Genomic DNA, 18053 nt, shown 5'->3' with positions numbered 1-18053 from the left:
TGGGTGAAGGAGGCTGTGGCTACACCATGGGTGCTAGGGACACCGCTGTCATGGGAGGGGTCTTCCTGTGGCCAAGCTAGTTAGGTCAAGGGAAGATTTCTGCTGACCTGCCACATCTGCCCCAGGGGTTAGGTTGGCAGAGCTTGGGTGTTCGGGGGTGTGGATTTTCCTCTCGTAGCTTTGCCAGCCTAACTTGTAAGCGTAGCCCAGGCTGGAAGTGTCATTCCTTCCTCCCGCCTGGCGCTGCTTCCCCAAGGCCTGCTTCACGGTGGGGGAAGAGAGAGGAAAAGAGAAGGGGGCCCCCGCCCTCTGCCTGACCCTTCCAATCCAGGGCTAGAGAGGCAGTTTAGCCCTCTGGTCATGTCACAAACAAATCTGACCCCTTTTAGGGTAGCAAAAAGTCCAGCCTAGGAGTCCCCACAAACAAGGAGGTTCTTCTACTCTTCAGAGGCTTCCCTTCCGCCCACCCTCTAGGCCCTGTTTCCTGCCCCTTTCTGGGCTACCTTTGAGAGTCCTTCTGGTTCCAGTATAGAGCACTGGGCCAGCTCCTCTGGATCACCATTCTCACCCCTGCTAGTCTCTGGTCCTTGAAGCCTTCCCTGCTGCAGTTAAGAGCACTGGTTCCCCTAGACTAGAGTACCCAGCATCCTACAGACCCTGGTTCAGAGCCTTCCCGTGAACCTGCCTACTCCCTGGGATTCCCCTCCTTAGGCTGGCTTGCTGAGCTCAGCCCTTTTATAAAGCCCAGGTCTTCCTCGTGGGATCACCTGACCCCCTTAGGCTGGGAAGCAGCTAATTAATTATGGCACAGGTGTGGCTGGCCCTATCTCCCCTTAAAGGGACAGGGAGAACAAGCAATTCCTTGGAAAGGCGGATCTGCTGGGGCAGGGGTAGCTCTTAGCCTCCTGGGACTGACCCCAACCCTAGCTTCATCCCGGCAGCTAAGGAAGGGCTGGATCCCTTTCTAATACGTTACTGGAAATCAGGGGCTGCCAGTGTTTTCCCCAGGAATTGAAATTAGAGGGGGTGTTGGAATATTCAAGGCGGGATGAGGGCCGATGACGGCTGAGACCATGAGGGCGAAGGTGGGCTGTAAGGCACCATAGTAAAAACTGAAAAATGTTTCACGACCATTTTATTAGATTTAACTCATGTTTTCAAACCATCACAAAAATTAAAGTTGGCTACTCAAGCCTACTATGAAGCACTACATACAGAATCCTAGAATATCAGGGTTGGAAGGGACCTCAGGAGGTCATCTAGTCCAACCCTCTGCTCAAAGCAGGACCAATCCCCAATTTTTGCCCCAGATTTCTAAATGGCCCCCTCAAGGATTGAACTCATAACCCTAGGTTTAGCAGGCCAATGCTCAAACCACAGAGCTATCCCACATCTGTCTTGGTTTCTTTTTGTAATTTTGCACTCTTTGGTGTCTTCTTGTGTGTCTGTTACTTCCAGTCCTTTGTGATATGCTCATGATCAGGCAGAAGACGACTTCTTTCAGAACACAAAATTCTATTCAATGAGGAAAAAATATGCTCAACTGTAGCTGTTGTGACTGGGAGTAGCAAGAGATGAATTCCTACTTTCATCCCAGGAAACAGAGCACAAAGATTGGGTCGAACCACTAGTGATGATAAAGAAGTTAAAGTTAATTCTTCATTCGTTCATTGTATGATAATCCACTATGTGTTCAAAATTCTCTATTCTGTCCTGAGCACGTCAGCCCCATAGCTGGTAGTGCCTCACTCCACTCAACTGTCGGTGTTTTATAAGACAGGGATCTGTAAAAGCTACGTGGAGGTTGAATAGAATCCAGAAATCTCTATTGTAGATTTGTAAGAATCATAGAATCATAGAATATCAGGGTTGGAAGGGACCTTAGGAGGTCATCTAGTCCAACCCCCTGCTCAAAGCAGGACCAATCCCCAATTAAATCATCCCAGCCAGGGCTTTGTCAAGCCTGACCTTAAAAACCTCAAAGGAAGGAGATTCCACCACCTCCCTAGGTAACACATTCCAGTGTTTCACCACCCTCCTAGTGAAAAAGTTTTTCCTAATATCCAACCTAAATCTCCCCCACTGTAACTTGAGACCATTACTCCTTGTCCTGTCATCCGCTACCACTGAGAATAGTCTAGATCCATCCTCTTTGGAACCCCCTTTCAGGTAGTTGAAAGCAGCTATCAAATCCCCCCTCATTCTTCTCTTCCATAGACTAAACATCCCCAGTTCCCTCAGCCTCTCCTCATAACTCATGTGTTCCAGTCCCCTAATCATTTTTGTCTTTGTACTTTTTCAGCTGGCTTAACAAACACTTCTTGTCCTCTTCACTTACGGAGTCAATATAAGGACCTTCATTAGTCAGCTTCTGGACTGAAGTCTTTGCTTCTTCCAGTACGTTTTCAATGGATATTTCTCTGATTGATCCAAAGATAGCTTCTATTTCTGGACAAAGATCTGCTACTGTTGTAGCAGGTGCCTGGGTTACATTGTTTAATGACCCAAGTGGTTTCAACAGTAGACTTACAAGTGAGAGAATGGCGATAGTCTTCTCTGAACTTAGTAACAAAAGTAGTCCACCAGCCTCACTACTTAGATCTGTCCTATCTTGATGGACACTTTCCAAAGCCAGTAATAACAGTTGCAGTAATTTTAAGACAACTGCCAGCAGGTTTTCCCAGGTTGGACTCATTCGAACTTCAGTCCCAGTGTATCTTCTATTTGTTTCCAGAATGCTCAGTCCTTTTGGACTCTTGCTGAAAAAAAGAGTATAAAAAAGCCATTAAATTTGTGGCTTTTGAATGTCTTTTGAAGATTCTGCAGCTCGTACTAGCGCTAGCTGGAGTAGATGGCCTCTACAGTGTGTATAGGAGAGATTAGGGTTACGCTTTTCTCTGAGCAAAGCTTGTGCTCCACTATGTCTTCCAGAGAAGTGTGTAGCTCCATCAAATGCACAAGCAGCCATCTCTTTGGGGTCCAACTGATAAGCATGTAACTGTTCTAAGATGTGGGTTGTCACAGATACAGCCGATGTGTCTTCTATAACCTGAACATCTAGAAATGCATCAACTGGCCGACCACTGACATCAAGATAACGTATACAATGACTTAATACTTGATGTCTATTTGCATTGGTGCATTTGACGGCCATGTATGCTCATAGTTTGAATATAGTGAGAGAATTCTTTACTTTTTCAACTCCTGAGTCTTTCACTGTTGCACCACGTGTTTCAAGAGAGTCAGCTGAGTTTTTTGCAGAAAGATACTGAGCATTTGCCAGTCTTGTTCGGAACCAGTGTCCAACTTCAGGATGACCACGTGACAATGCACTTAACATAGGCCTCTAGTTTGCAGTGTGTGGTACCTCTTGCTTAAATAGAAAGTAGGATGCAATAGCCATGTTGGTTCACATAAACTGAGTTGTGTCTCCAGCATTCTTAATAGCCTCATTAAGTTCTTCTAAAATTGGCTTTGACAGTGACGGGCTTATAAGGCTTTCTGCACGTTGATGCAGTCCAGAAGCATGGTGTTTTGCAGCCCTTTCATGTAAGTTGTCAGTATTGGCTTAGTTGATCAGTCTGGCAAACGAAGCTCCTCCACTTTTACTATATAAATCCATGACACGCCCACATCTTAAATTCTGCATGTAGTTCTGGTCACCCCATCTCAAAAAAGATATATTGGAATTGAAAAAGGTACAGAAAAGGGCAACAAAAATGATTAGGGGTATGGAACAGATTCCATATGAGGAGAGAAGACTGGGCCTTTTCAGCTTGGAAAAGAGACATCTAAGAGTGGATAGGATAGTGTCTTATAAAATCTTGATTGGTGAGGAGAAAATGAATAAGGACATGTTATTTATCCCTTCACTTAACACAAGAGTCAGTGGTCACCCAATGAAATGAATAGGCAGCAGGTTTAAAACAAACAAAAGGAAGTATTTCTTCACACAACGCACAGTCACCCGTGGAACTTTTTTGGCAGGGATGTTGTGAAGGCCAAAATTATAACAGGGTTCAAAAAAGAACTAGATAAGTTCATGGAGGATAGGTCCATCAATGGCTATTAGCTGTAGCTCACAAAAGCTTATGCTCAAATAAATTGGTTAGTCTCTAAGGTGCCACAAGTCCTCCTTTTCTTTTTGTGAATACAGACTAACACGGCTGCTACTCTGAAACCCATATTTTATCATATACTTTATATGCTTTTAAAGTGTGTATTAATGTTTCAATTTCAATTCAAATTTCCAAACAATCACTAAAGTGGCAACACTGCATGTAACTAGTTCACAAAACTGGGGTGGGGGGGGTTGGGAAAATTCGGGGGGGTGTAGGGAAATCCCTGGGGGCTGCTCTTGCTAAGCATGAAAGGGGGCTTGATCTGTCCCCCTTTTATGAATGATGTGCTGGCCCTGAGGGAAGCGAAGTCAGGTAGGAAGGAGGGTGTGTGGTCCCAGAATGCGCATCTCTGTGGGTGGGTTAGTGAGAGTGGGGCAGCGTGTGGGGCAGGTGCCTGGTGAATGCTGCAGGGGTCTTTGATCTGGTTTAGCTGTAACTGGGAAAGGGGATCCCAAATCAGCCGGAGACAAGACCTATAGCTTAATTCTAGCCCCCACTCTGAGCCTTTTGCTGCTGTTACCCAGGAGAAAAGACACTGGGAGATCTGGTGGCAAAGATCTGGTGTGTGTGTGTGTGTGTGGGGGGGGGGTGTCTGTAGACTCCACTCAGTATCCCCCTGAGAAACATTAATTAACCTCTTCACACCAAGAATGCCTGGACTATTCTACAGGTCAGTGCAATCCCTGGGGTGTCCATCCCTCCCTTGCTCCATCTGTCTGGCTGTCACTCCCTCTCCTTCTTTAGTAACATGGTGCTAGCCCTAGGGCCCCATGGGGCTAGGCGCTGTGCAAAACAGGACAATGAGACGTTCCCTGTCCCAAGCAGGGACTATCTACCCACATTACTATCTACCCACATTGCTGGCCTGGTCCCTCAGCATGGGGCTTGGCTGAAGGGGGGACGCTGTATTCTCTGAGACTGAGCTGCGGGAGCGGATTCCAGCGAGCCATTACAGGTTTAGGGTCGGTCTTCACTGGAGTGAAGCCAGGCTCTTACCCGGCTGTTGCCCCCTCCTGTCCACACACACAGCCTTCTCACCCGAGGGTGCTGGTGCTTTACACCTGGCCTAGGTGGCCTGGGCGAAGCCTGCAGCGAAGACAGACTCATAACCTGTGGGTGGGTGATAGAGATTTACCCACAGTCTGTGGCTTGTTCTTCCCCCTGCAGCTCCTCGAGAGGCGCACACAGGAGCACCCCACAGCTTCTGAGCCAAGGAGCCCCCAGAAACCCCAGCCTCCCATTGTACCCACACTGCAGCTTTGGGCTGCACACTCCACAATCCCACTAGCCATTGCCCTGCCCAAGCGACAGGAGCCCCGGCCCCCCGGCCCGTTCTGCAAAGGCCCAGAAGGAGCCACGCAGCACAGCTGGGCCGGTGCTGTCACTTGCCACTGAGTGATCAGGGATTAGCCACTGTGTTAAGATTAAGAAGCTGTGACCCAGTGCTTTGATCTGCATTATCCTACACCCCTGTAACGTACAGGCACCATGCCCCACTAAATCCAGTGCAACTCCACCCATGTCAGCGGGAGGCAGAGCGGGTCGGGTCTGTAAAGGTGCATCTTTGTCCTGAGGGACTCAGTTCAGCTAAGAAGGTATCCTGCTCTTGTTTGGTTCATTGCCTGCCTGCCTGCCCGCCCAGGGAGAATGGTGCCCAGCACTGGATGCTGCCAAGTGGGGCTTGCAAAGGGGGAGAGACCTGGGGGGTAGGGGATGATTTGAACCACTCAGAACAGGGCCTGCAAGTTCCATCCATCTCGGTGAGAGATTAGCAGAGCTGCAAGTGCCCCAGCATGACCCAGCCAGCTCCCTCCACTGGCTCCATGCTGTCTAGGACATCAGGGTTCAGTTGTTCGTACAGGTCTCTCTCTGACTCAGCCCCCCGGATCTGCGCTCCCCACTGGCCTGCAGGGGATCCTCGCTGCAGCTCAGGGACTTGGTGTGGCCAGACTGTCGTGTTCCCAGCTGTCTGAGCTGTACACATCTCAGACCTGTGCGATTCCATCCAGTCCAACAGGGAGAGAGTCAGAAGAGCTGAGCGGATTCAGCGGCAACTACAGCTGGTGCATTATCAGGGGTGGGACCTATTCTAGAGGGAGGAGCACAGCCTAGTGGTTAAGCCATGGGAGCGGGCGGGGGGCAGTCAGGACTCCTGGGTTCTATTCCCAGGGTTGCTGTGTAGCCTGGAGCAAGTTGCTTCACTCATGCGTGCGTGTGTCTGTTTGCCCAGCTATGAAATGGGGGTGGAGATCGGTCCCCATCTCCCCAGGGGCTGAACTCAGTCTCTGAAGTGCTCTGAGCTCCTGCTCCCAGGGAGAGGCAGGAGCGCTGGAGTTGTGGGCAGAGGGGACATTTGAGGGGAGCTGGGCCTCCCGTCCAGATGGGATGGGACAGGCTGGCAAGGAGAGCTCAAACTGCAGTCAAGGGCAGCGTCTCCATCGAGCCAAGCGAGGCAGGTACGGCCCAGGTCATGACCTCAGCTAATGAACTCGGTCCCCGCACTTTTCAGGGGCCTGAAATTTCCTGCTGTGCTCAAAGACAGTGGGGCCCCACCCTTTGCTCTGTACCGGTGGCTGCCCTGGGGGGAAGGCACCTGCTTCCTTTCCTCGTGGAGTCACACCCTTGTAACGTCACTGCCAGAGAAGGGGAAAACCCAGGAGCAGGGAGCAAGCCGTAGAGGTTTCAGTGCAGAGCAGATTCACCTCCCAGCGAGATCCAGGAGCAGCAGAGTGATCCCAGCACGCTGCCTCCAGACAGGTCAGCCACTGGATCCCCCGCCTGACTCGCAGCATCCTCCTCTAGTCCAGATCTCTGGCTCTCCCCACCCTGCATACACCCCTGCACTGCCTCCTCCTAGTCCAGACAACGGGCCTGCTGCCCCTCAACCCTGACCCACGGGCCCCTCACCTCTCCCAGCCCTGGGCTCCCCATCTAGCTCTGTCTCTCCCCCTCAGTCCTGGCCCTATTCAAGCCCCAGGCTGCCCATGCCACTCACCCATGTTCCTCTTCTCCCTCCCTCTGGGCACGCCTCGCTGTGGCTCCCAGGGGGCGCTGCCGTGTCCCCTGTGCCCCACCCCGGTGCCCTTGGGGCTACCTTGCTGCACACCCCGTGTTCCCACCACACAAACCTGTCAAGCAACATCGGGCTCGACAGCAAGGCTGGAAGCGTCTGTGCAAACGTCGCAGGGCACTGGATGAGCCTAAATCTCCTAACCACGCCTTGGGGCGCGGGAGTGACGACCGTGCCGTTTCCAAGGGAAATTGAAAGCCAAACCTCTCCTGACTGCAACCAGGGAGTGCTGGAAAGGGGCCTTTCTAAACAGCCTCTGACTCAGCCAGCCAGCTCCAGCAGCCAGCCCAAACCTTGGCCAATGGGAAGAGACTCCAGCCCCTTGCCTGCCTGCCAGCACCCAGCCCTCCCCTTGACTTCCTACCGCCCTGCAGAAGGAGCCAAACCACTTACAGGGATCGCTTTGCTTCAGGCCACATGTCCTCTGCTTTAAGAACAGATCCCTGCCTACTGGGGGACCCTGCTCGCACTAGTGCTGGCCACACACCTGGTGAGGCGCGGGGGGCGGGGGGGGGAAGTGTGTGTGTGGGGTCGTCCTGCAAGCAGGGGGCCCTGGCCCGGGGAGCAAGGGAGCGTCTGGGCAGTGTCTCTTTGGCTTTCCCTGGGGTTTCAATGTGCTTTGTAGAGAAACCACTAAGGAAGCAAAATACAAACCAGAAAGACAGAATTTTCCTATAATTGTTCCTTGTGAATAGCTACCTGTGGGCATCGAGCTTCCTTCCTTCCTACCTACCTGTCGACCTCCTACCTTGTCTATCCTCTCCAGTCTAACCTATTCACAGTAGCACCAACGAGGATTCTTGTCGTAGGTATTCATTGGTCGATGTTCCCCCTTTCCTCGCCATGCCCCTTCCAGGCGCTCCCCACCCCACACTGGAATCTGTGCTCCGATTCTCCTGATCCCTTATTACTTCTCCCGCCATCAGACGGGACCTCTCCGAGCTCAGCCCCCAGGCCTGCCCTGCCGGGGCTGTTCGCTACTTCCTGTCTGAGTCCCGACGGCTCTGAGCGGTCGTGACGCTCAGGTATTTTGGTCCCCAGCAGCCTGGAGAATCAGGCCAGGCCCGTGTTTAAGGCTCTTTTTTTAACTTCTTGCCACCATTAAACTCAGTGTCTGCCAGTCTGCGCTGCCTTGCTTTGCCCGTGGGCTCCATGTCAGGCATGTGCTCCGTGAGTTAGGGCCCTAGGATACACACTGTGGGAGCTGATGTTGCACAGACATGTATCTGAGCAGGAACATCTCACCCTGGCACTCTGGAGGAGCTGAGCCAGGGCAGGCTGTGTGTGTGTGGGGGGGGGCCCCACTCAAGCAGGTCCCATGTCCTGGTGTAGCTGGAGCCCAGGAATCCAAGGGCAGCCAGGACCACCCATGTCCCCACTCTGGCTGTGACCCCCATCGGTACCCACTCCTGGAAGTGTGACCTCGGGGACCCTTGGGGCCTTGGCAGCACTCCCGGGCCTGTGACTGCAGTCTGGGACTCTAGTGACTACTCTCATTTTCATGGATTTCTGTGAGCAACTTCTGGGGCGCTGGCCCCGTGGGCGTCTGGCCCCACTCTCCCCAGTGCAGCCCCAGACCAGGCAGTCAGGGCTGCATGTGGCCTGGGCAGGGCTAGGGGGATGGTTCAGAGTCTGAGGGGGTGTCGGGAGATAGATTTCAGTTCAGTTCAGAGTTGGCAGATGGATTTGGGGAGACAGTTTGGAGTCTGGGGAGACGTCTGGAGTTGTGGGAGCTGGGTTTGGGGCAGGTGCTTTGGCGGGTTTGTGGGGAGCAGTTCAGGGTCAGGGGAGGTGGACTGGGGGGACAGTTTGGAGTCTGGGGTGGTGTTGGGGCAGCTGAGTTTGTTTTTTCTTTCACCTGAATCAGTTCCCAAGCCCCACCCTGCTTTGGCCGTTGCCCCAGGCATGAGGCTGCCAGCCACCACCTGCTGCTGGAGGAACGGCCTGGGCCAGGCTGGGAACTGGGAGCCTTTGGGGCAGTTCTGCTCTGCATGCCCCCCATCACTGGGTAGCAGGTTCCAGCCCTTCTCCAGGTCCTGCTTGGCTCATGTCTGCGTCTGGGTGGGCAAGTCCTGTGTACGGCGGGCCCTGTGGCCCATGCCAGCTGGAGGAGTTAGCTCTGGCCCATGCAGGGCACCATGCCTACAAGAGCTGGAGGGGGAGTCCACTGGGAAGCGGGGCTTGATCATTCCCGCCCCTCCGGGTTCTGGGGATGCCTTGGGACCAGCCCGACGGCTCGTCCCATTGCCCGGCCGCGTGGGCTACTAGCCGAGCGTTGCCAGAATCACCACGCTGGCTATAGGGCCACGCTCCCCTCCACCGGGTGCCGCACACCGCACCAGCTCGGACTAGCCACGTCTTTGAACCAGCCCCTCACTCCCCCCCCCCCGCCTCCTTCAAGGGCCCAGCCCAGCCACCCTGAGCCAGCCTGGAGCCAAACGTGCTGTGTCAGCCCGGGGCAGACCCCTGCACACCACACACACAGCTGGCCGCAGGCTCCGACCCGCCTTCCCTTCCGGGGGGGGGGGGGGGACTGCTCGGGACGCGCCTCGCCAGCTGGGAGCCCCGGACAATCCCCTCCCGTCGCGGCACCCGCGCCTGCAGCTTCGCAGACCGTCTTCTCCCTGCTGGACCAGGTCCCGGAGCCCGGGCCGCCGAGCTCAGCCCAGCACGCTGCAAAACAGACCCACGTAGGCAAGGGACACACACACGCAGAGGAACATTAGAGGCAGACTCGTAGACAGGAGACAAACACCCAGGGGAACGAACTCACACTCACTCACACACACGCAGGCAGGCAGTGGAGATCTCGCTCTCTCTCTCTCACACACACACACAATCAACCCCCCCCCCCACCTCCGGCAGACACACACGGCCCCTGCCCACGCACGGCCGGCTGGAGTTCGCTTGCACCAGGCTGGCGTCCCACCGCTGTCACTGGGCTCGGATCCCGTGTGGGGACGCAGACGAGGGAACGGAGCCGGCCGGGGACAACTGCACCGAAGAGGGGCCCAAACTTTCTGCTCCTTTTCTCCCCAGCCCACCTTGCTCCCGATGAAGCCGCCGCCGCTGCTGCCCCTGCTGTGGGCGTCCTGGCTCCTGGGGACCCTGGCCGAGGTAAGCCCGTGTCTCTTGCACCCCTTGTTTCTCCGCAGAGGACTCAGGTTTCGGGGCCCGCCTGGCCCTGCCCCGCTGGGGAATGACCGCATTCTTGCGGGCTGCACAGCTGCGGCGCATTAGCGAGGTTTGCAGTCACGGGCTGGCTGGCTCCCTCCTCCTCCTCCTCCTCCTCCTCTCCGCCCTCGGTGCCCTCTCGCCCCTGCCATCAGAGCTGGTTGTTGTTGCCACGACTTCGCTTGGGGAATCGGCTGTTTGCAGGCTGTGCCCCCCCCCCTCCCTCTCCCCATGGTCCGGGGATGAGGCAGGCAGGGGAGCTAAGAGGGAAGAGATTCCAGAGAGATGGTCAGTTCTCTGCTGGGGGCATGGGACTGAGCAGAGACCCTTCCCTTAGCGCGGCAGGAGTCAGCCCCCCCCGCCCCCAGGGTCTCCGATCCAGGGGTGGGGGGTGCTCCCAAGAGGGGCTGAACACCTGGCACTGCTGTTGGGGGCGCTGGGTGCTCCAGGCTCCTCGGGGTGCTCCCCCTCACCCGCCCCCCCAGCCCCTCCAGCCCACGCGGTGCCTGGGGGCTGTCCGTACTTACCTAACGCATTTTGGGTGTGATTTTTCAAGACCTCCCCCCCCTTGTGACACTGAAACAAACATGCAAAATGAAAGACCCGCAGACGCTCAAGTGCCTTGGGTGATTTATGGGCAGCCCCCCTGGCCGCAGTGCCGGCACCCTGATGGTAGGCGCAGGGGTAGGGGTCAGACAGAAGCCGGCTGGTCTGATTTTTGGTTGCCGGAGACCAGTGGCTCTGGCAGGGGTCATTCAGTGGGGCTGGGAACAAGGGCTCCTGCTCCCGCCTGGCCCAGCTTGGCAGTGGCTGTGGGGGGTCCTTAGTCCAGTTCCTAGGGCACTGACTGCCTTGTGCCCCTGCTGGGAGAGGCCAAGGTCGGGGGGGGGAGCCGTGCGGGGTGAACCCCCCTCTTGTCCCTAGGGGTGAGACCTCCTCCGACCCAGCCAAAGTCAGCCCTGGTATAAATCCATTGCCTTCGGTGGAGCTGTCCCTGCTTACACCAGAGCAGAGTTTGGCCCTGCAGGGCCACGGTTGGGGAGGGACATGTCTCCAGGCTGTCAGCCCTGCACCTGCCATGGGAGGGAGGAGGGGGACTTGCTTCGTGTTGGGGGTCACTGACGGGGAAGGGATTCTGGGGCAGAGACCAAGGTAACCAGTTTCGGCTGACTCCCCACTCATCTTCCTCCCATGGTGTCTGGGACCTCGGCAGCCCCATCCATGCTGCAGATCCTGCTGTGCCCACATACCCCAGCCCCCTCCAGACCAGGGGGACTCCCCCCCTCAGGGCCCCAGAGCCTGGGCGAGAGGCCTGGCCAGCTCAGGGCTTTGCATGGGGCAGACTAGGTCCCGGCTGCGCTACTGAACGGCGACGGGGACAAGCCTGCTGTGACAGGGCGCCCAGCAGGGCTGTAACGGGAGCCCCTGTCTCTGCCTGCCAGATACCCTGGGCTGTCACCCTAGTGATGCTGGGACCTGTGAGCAGGGAGGGTCCTAGAGCCCGGGCTCCAGCCCAAGGGCAAGCATCTACACAGCAATTAAACAGTCCCAGGGCCCGAGCCCTGTGAGCCCAAGTCAGCTGACTCAGGCCAGCCGCCCGTGTCTGATTGCAGTGTAGACGTACTACGGGTGATGGAGAATCCCCTGCATCCTAGGCAATCGGCCCCAATGGCTAATTCGCCTACTGGTTAAAAATCTGCACCTTGTTTCTAGCCTGAATTTGTCTAGCTTCAACTTCCAGTCAGCCGCTCTCCTACCCCAGTTAAAAAGGGGGTCAGAAACCTCCTCCTGATAGACTGTCTGAGTCACCTCTTGGCCGTGTGTCCCGGGTCACACTCACACCGCATCCGATCCCACAGGGCAAGGGCTGTAACCGGACCACCTCCGAGGGGCGTACGGGAGCCGAAGCGGTGCCTGGTGGGAGAGGTGAGCAGCAGGGAGTTCTTCTCCGCTGGGGCTGGGCTGTGAGCTGTTGTGAGGGACTAGGCTAGCTCAGGGAGCATCTCCGTCACTTTTTATAGGCCTTGCTTGAGGCTCACGGTACCCCTAGGAAGTATTACAATGAATGGAGTAGTGTAGATGTCACCACCACCCGCTGCTGGATGGTCTCAGAACTCCTTATTGTGTGTCATAGCCATTGCCCTGTTAGTAACTAACGGAGAGTCTCCTTTAGCTCCCCTTGTGGAGCAGGGGGATCCGAGTTCTGATTCCACGGTTCCCTGGAAGCACCGAATGGTCACCAGGGGGCAGCCACATCACACCCACAAAACCCACAGCGTGGCTCAACCGCCATCCCTATTGTGCGGACTGGGGAAACTGAGGCCCAGGTTAGCGACTTGCCCGAGGCCGCAGCAAGTCAGTGGCAGAGGGCAGGAGTCACCAGCTCGCCAAGCGATGCCTCTGAAAGGGATGCGGCCCAACAGCTGTGTCCTCTGCGTCGAGTTTGTTCACAAAGCCCGGGGAACGACAATGTTCTCTTTGTTGAAACCAATGTCAGTGTCTTAAATATTCCCCTTGTCACCTTTGCTGGGAGGAAAAGGGATCAGTTTCCTTCTGGGTTTTATCTTAAGAGAAAAGGGGGAAACGAAGTGCAAGCCCTGAGCATGAGCCAGAGCTGAGGGGATGAGAGCAGGGGCTGCCACAGGAGGGGGTCTGGTGGGACAGCTCCCACCCCGGGCCAGCTTGGCCATCCCGGGTAAGGGGAGCCCAGGGCCATGGTGCTGGTGTTAATTAGTGCTGGGCCAGGGGCTGACCTAGGGCTGGGGAACACCTGCCACCTGGATTCTCCTGACTTGGGGGCTGGATTGCTGGCGTTGCTGCTAACCTGGGCAGGGAGGGTTGTGATGGGCCAAGAACCAAAGCCATCCTCACGCCATTGTTACAGATCCAGGGCACAGCATGGCAGCCGGCCAGGGACAGGCAGAGTGCAGGGGGGCGCTGAGCAGGCTGGCTCATGCTCTCCGGGGGGTGGGGGAGCACTGTCCTAACACCCATTTGGGGAAGCTTTTCTCTGGAAAGGGTTAGAAAGGGTGGCAGGTCTGACTGCCCAGATAGGGCACACATTCAGTCCCCAGTTACAGAGTGTGATGGGGCTCGAGAGCAAGGGGAGTCTGGGGCTGTCCTCTGCTGAATGGAGGATAGTTTGGGGATGGATGGATAGATAGATGGGTGTGTCTGAGGATGGAGGGATAGAGAGGTATGAAGAGTGATGGATGGATGGATGGATGGAGGGATACATGTGGGTAGCTATGGGGAGGGAGGAAGGGAGGGATGTGTATGGGGTTGGGTGGATGGGTGTGTATGGAGATGAGATGGATGGATGGAAGGGGGTGTGTATGCGGTTGGATAGGTAGATAGAGGGTACATATGGGTAGCTATGGGGAGGGAGGGAGGGATGTTTATGGGGTTGGGTGGATGGGGATGGATGGATGGAGGGGTGTGTGTATGGGGTTGGATAGGTAGATAGAGGGTACATATAGGTAGGTATGGGGATGGATGGAAGGAGGAGTATGTATGTTGATGGATGGATAGACGGATGGATGGAGGGGTGTGGGGGGGGTTAGATGGAGGGTGGGAATGGATGGAGGGATAAAGGGAAGTGCGTGGGAATGGACAGAGGGGGTGCTTATGGGGATGGATAGAAGAGGCTGATGGCTGGCCCAGATAGATTAGAATCATAGAATATCAGGGTTGGAAGGGACCTCAGGAGATCATCTAGTCCAACCCCCTGCTCAAAACAGGACCAATCCCCAATTTTCTGCCCCAGATCCCTAGATGGCCCTCTCAAGGATTGAACTCACAACCCTGGGTTTAGCAGGCCAATGCTCAAACCACTGAGCTATCCCTCCCCCCTTACTCTCTCCTTACTCTCAGGCTCTTCCCTGCTCCCGTTTGTGGGGACGGTGCCTGATCAATTGTGAGAGCTCTGGGTTAGAAGCCATTTTTGATAATGTCACCATAAATGAGCCAGTTCCCAAACATTTTGGTGCTCCCCGCCCCCCCTTGCTCCCAGGCTGTCCCCGTGCAGACCCCACGTCCCCGCTCTGCCCTGCAGCCCCAAGCCTGGGCAGCAGTGACTCCCCCAAGCATTGGGTTATGCCAGCCCTGCTCACTGTGTTGGAGCTTCTGCCACCCCCACCCTGAGCCGGGGGGATTTGGAGCCAGCCTCTCCGTGCCTTGCCCCATGGGCGGCTGTCCTCCCCTGGGGGATCTGGGCTGCCCTCCCCTTGCCAGGGGCACTCCCAGGAGGCCCCTGGCTCCCGTGCTGAGGGGTCTGGAGCAATGAACAGTGAGGATGTAAATTACCCCCCTGCGAGGCTCTTGTGCAGTGTATCCCAGCAGGGCCTTGAAGAGTTTGCTCTGGGCAGCTGAATGCAGCTACCCTGCGTGCAGCTCTGCGAGTGCACGGCCCCCCAGTGTTCTGCCCCTTCCCGCTCCATGCTGCTTCACCACTCAGGCCCCCCGGCGCTGCCCATGCCTCTCACTCCTAACCTGCCATCCCTCCCCCTGTGATTCCAGCCCTGCCCCTTCTCCCTAGCCTTGGAAATGCCCCGTATTCCTGACCCAGAGCCCCCCTGCTATCCCAACCCTGATCTCTTGCCTCCTTCCCTCCCCCCACCCCGATCTGCCGCTGCCTGACCAGCTCCATCAGTTTTTGGTCTGTGCAGACCCTGAGCAGAGACAGTTGGTTCCAGGACAAGGACAAAGTCTCCTGGGATCTAGGTTGGGAGCCCCCAAACTCATGTCTCACCTGCAGCTGGGGACTTGCAATCCCCTAGTAGCTGGCTCTCGAAATAGCGGGAGGGTGAAGTGGGCTAGAGAAACCAGGCGAGACAATGAGAAGGCAAGGCCAGGTGCTGACGTGGAGGGGGACAGTCCGGAGCCCCACAGAGCAATCGTGCGGCTTTGCCCGAGTGAGCCGAGGTGCAGCCTGTGTTGCGGCGGGAATGACCGTTCCCTCCCGCTGGCCGAGGCTCTACCCCGCAGAGATGGGAGAAGGTGAGACCCAGGCCTGCGGAGGCAGTGTTTAAAGTGTGCGGGAGGAGGAGAGTCTCAAGGGGTCACAGACTCGGCCAAACTCCACCCCCCCAAATTAAAAATGGAGCCGGCTGGCTGAGGGGGCGCCCTTTAAGCACTCTATGTGGGGTGGGGAGCTCTAGTGATCCCACCCCCAAGGAGGAGGCAGCTGGAGCAGATGGGTAGAAAGTGGGTTTAACTCTAATGTAAAGCTTTGCACTCGGGGGCAAGGAATGGGGTCTGCTGCTGAGGTGCTCAGGGCAGTGGCTGGCAAGGCTGGAGTTTCCTGCGGGGCCCAGCACCCGCCATGGGGCCAGCGCTGCAGGAGAGCCCAGCGTGCAGGGAAAGCCTGGCCCCATCCGTTTGGCAGCGAAGCCTGTCGGAGTCTCCCGCAAACCCACGGGCTGGGGCTGGGTGGGCCCATGGCTCCTCACTCAGCCCCGCCGGCGTTGATTCTGCAGGGAGCCTCCTGAACGTGAGCGTCGGCGACCAGGGCCACCCTGACTCCCTCTTCCTGTCATGGGACGAGCCGGCCGGGGGTGCCCTGGGCTACACCCTGGCAATCTACACGCTGGAGCCGGACGTGCTGCTGCAGAACGGATCGGCTGGACCCAACGCTACCAGCTTCCAGTTCCAGGGGCTTGTCCCCGGGGCAGGCTACAGCATTGAGGTCACGGCTGCTCTGGCCTGCGCGGAGACCGCCAGCCAGAGAGTCAGCGGCCAGACAAGTAAGGGCTCCCTACATTCCCCGCTGCTATCGCCCTCCCCTGCCCCGGGTTGGAGCGATGTGAGCCCCGAGGGAGGCACTGAGGGAGCAGGTCTCATGTTACCCCCAAACCAGGGACTGTGGTTGCAACTGGCCCTTGTATGGGAGGAGCCCTTGTCCAGAGCTTGCAAAGGGGACAGGAGAAGCCCTGCATGTAAGAGGAGAAGGGGACGCAGGGCGAAGCATGGCCTGTCCCCCCATTAATCTCCCACCTGCTCCGGGGTTAGTCCCTTTTCCTGCCCCCTTAGCACATAACCAGCACCAGCTCACACTCACCCCAGGGCTCCAGAGACCAGCTGATGGCACCCCTTGCTGGCTTCTTTCCAAATCAGCCTGGCGTTCCACCTTGCAGAGGAAGGCGATCCAGACCTAGGGCAGGGTACCTGGATCTCCCCCCCGCCCCCCCCAGCTCCCTCAGTCTTTGGGAGAACCAGGGGCGTGGCATGGACTGCTCTGTGCTGCAGACCCCCCCCCCCCCCACTCTTCCAGCCTGGTGGTGGGGGAGGGAAACACGGAGATTCGGGGCAGGGGGGATTGGTGGGGAACGGTGCTGAGGAAGGGAGAGCAAAGCGATGAGGGGTGAAAGGAAAGTGACCGAAGGATGAAGATGGGGAGATGGGGAAGACACTGGGCTCCCAGGGGCATGGATTGGCAGGAGGGGAGCTGGGGGCTATTTATGGTCACACTTAACAGGATGTCCTTCGTGGGAAGGTCACTCTGCAGAAATGGCACCAGGCGGACTGAGAGGGAGATGCTCCAAGCCCCGGCTTTCCCAGTGAATTCCCAGAGCCCGACTCTAGGGCAGATCCCATTAGATCCCGTTGGGCCCCTGGTACGGGCACACAGAAATCCCTGCCAAACCGTTCCTCAGGGACAGAGCGGTGGCTGAGCTGGGCTGACGAAGGGGCTCGGGGGTGGCTCTGGCATGGAGTCCAGCTAGATGGATCCAGCATGTCGGGGGATCTGACAAGGACCCTCTCCAGGCTCTGTGGGCGCCCGGTCAGTCTCATGCCATGGCTGTGCGGCAGGCACACTGTGGCTGCCAGGACATGCTGTCTGTTGTGCTTGGCACAGGCCCTGCTCCCGTGCACAACGTGAGTCTGAGCAGCAGTGGGAGCCCCTCGGCCCTGCGAGCCTCCTGGACGGACGCCCCCGGCCAGAAGGACGGCTACCGGCTCGTTCTCTACCACCTCGACTCCCAGGGGGCCGTGAGGAACGAGTCTGTCCCCGGAGCCATCTCCACCTTCCTGTTCAACGGGCTGCTGCCTGGCAGCGAGTACGCCCTGAGGATCAGCACGCTGGCTGGAGCGAGGCAGGCCAGCACCAGCACCCATCAGTGGACAGGTGAGCAGAGCGGGTGGGCTGCAGCCGCGAGCCCGGGCGGGGCTATGTGCCAGAGATGACAGCATGGCTGTGCCCTGGTGGGGACGGGCTCTCCTGGGTATGTGAGAGCTGGGCCAGCAGCCTGTTATCTGTGTGAGCTGGGGCTGTGGGGCGTGAGACTGGCCCGAGTGTGAGCTGGGCATGGGGTGGGGAGGTTTGGTCCACCCCCTTTGTATGTATGTGAATGGGAGGGGGGCGCCCCTGACTGGTGGTTGAGATCTAGAGAGCGGATTCGCCTGCTCGCCTCTGTTCCCATCCCAGCACTGGGTGGGTTTGTTTCTATTTACCGTGAGGTGCTCATCCCCGTGGCGGGAAGAGCTGGCGACACCTGCATCTCACCTGCCCCGCCCAGCCCCAAGGCCATTCACATCTGCCCCCTTGCCCGGCCCAGACTGGCTGCTCTGCCCTCCTCCCTCCCTCCAGCAGCCTTGGCCCTGGGGGTGATGGCAGAAGGGCCCCAGCTAGTCTGAGCCATGGAGCTGGTTCAGCGTACAGGCCTGTCCCTTCCCACTGATCCCAGCGC

The 18053-nt window shown here is 57.1% G+C and overlaps 1 protein-coding gene and 1 long non-coding RNA gene across 2 annotated transcripts in view; one reads left to right on the top strand and one right to left on the bottom strand.

Moving 5' to 3' along the window:
* Positions 1 to 1118: 1118 nt before the first annotated feature.
* On the bottom strand, positions 1119 to 10408 carry LOC142069729 (uncharacterized). The gene is made up of 2 exons (XR_012665672.1): positions 10236 to 10408; positions 1119 to 2759 (listed from the first exon to the last, which is right to left on the bottom strand). It is a non-coding gene; the product is annotated as an uncharacterized LOC142069729 (long non-coding RNA).
* The window catches only part of LOC125625181 (receptor-type tyrosine-protein phosphatase V-like), a 55266-nt gene continuing 46933 nt past the window's right edge, over positions 9721 to 18053 (top strand). Inside the window, exons 1-4 of the mRNA XM_048826925.2 lie at positions 9721 to 10308; positions 12225 to 12291; positions 15843 to 16109; positions 17222 to 17491. Coding sequence (XP_048682882.2) covers positions 10246 to 10308; positions 12225 to 12291; positions 15843 to 16109; positions 17222 to 17491 — 667 coding nt within the window. The 5' untranslated portion in view covers positions 9721 to 10245. The remainder of the gene's footprint in view (positions 10309 to 12224; positions 12292 to 15842; positions 16110 to 17221; positions 17492 to 18053) is intronic.

The sequence above is a fragment of the Caretta caretta genome, chromosome 21, assembly GCF_965140235.1.
Source record: "Caretta caretta isolate rCarCar2 chromosome 21, rCarCar1.hap1, whole genome shotgun sequence".
Classification (NCBI taxonomy): domain Eukaryota; kingdom Metazoa; phylum Chordata; order Testudines; family Cheloniidae; genus Caretta; species Caretta caretta.
This window is presented reverse-complemented; position numbering and strand designations above follow the sequence as displayed.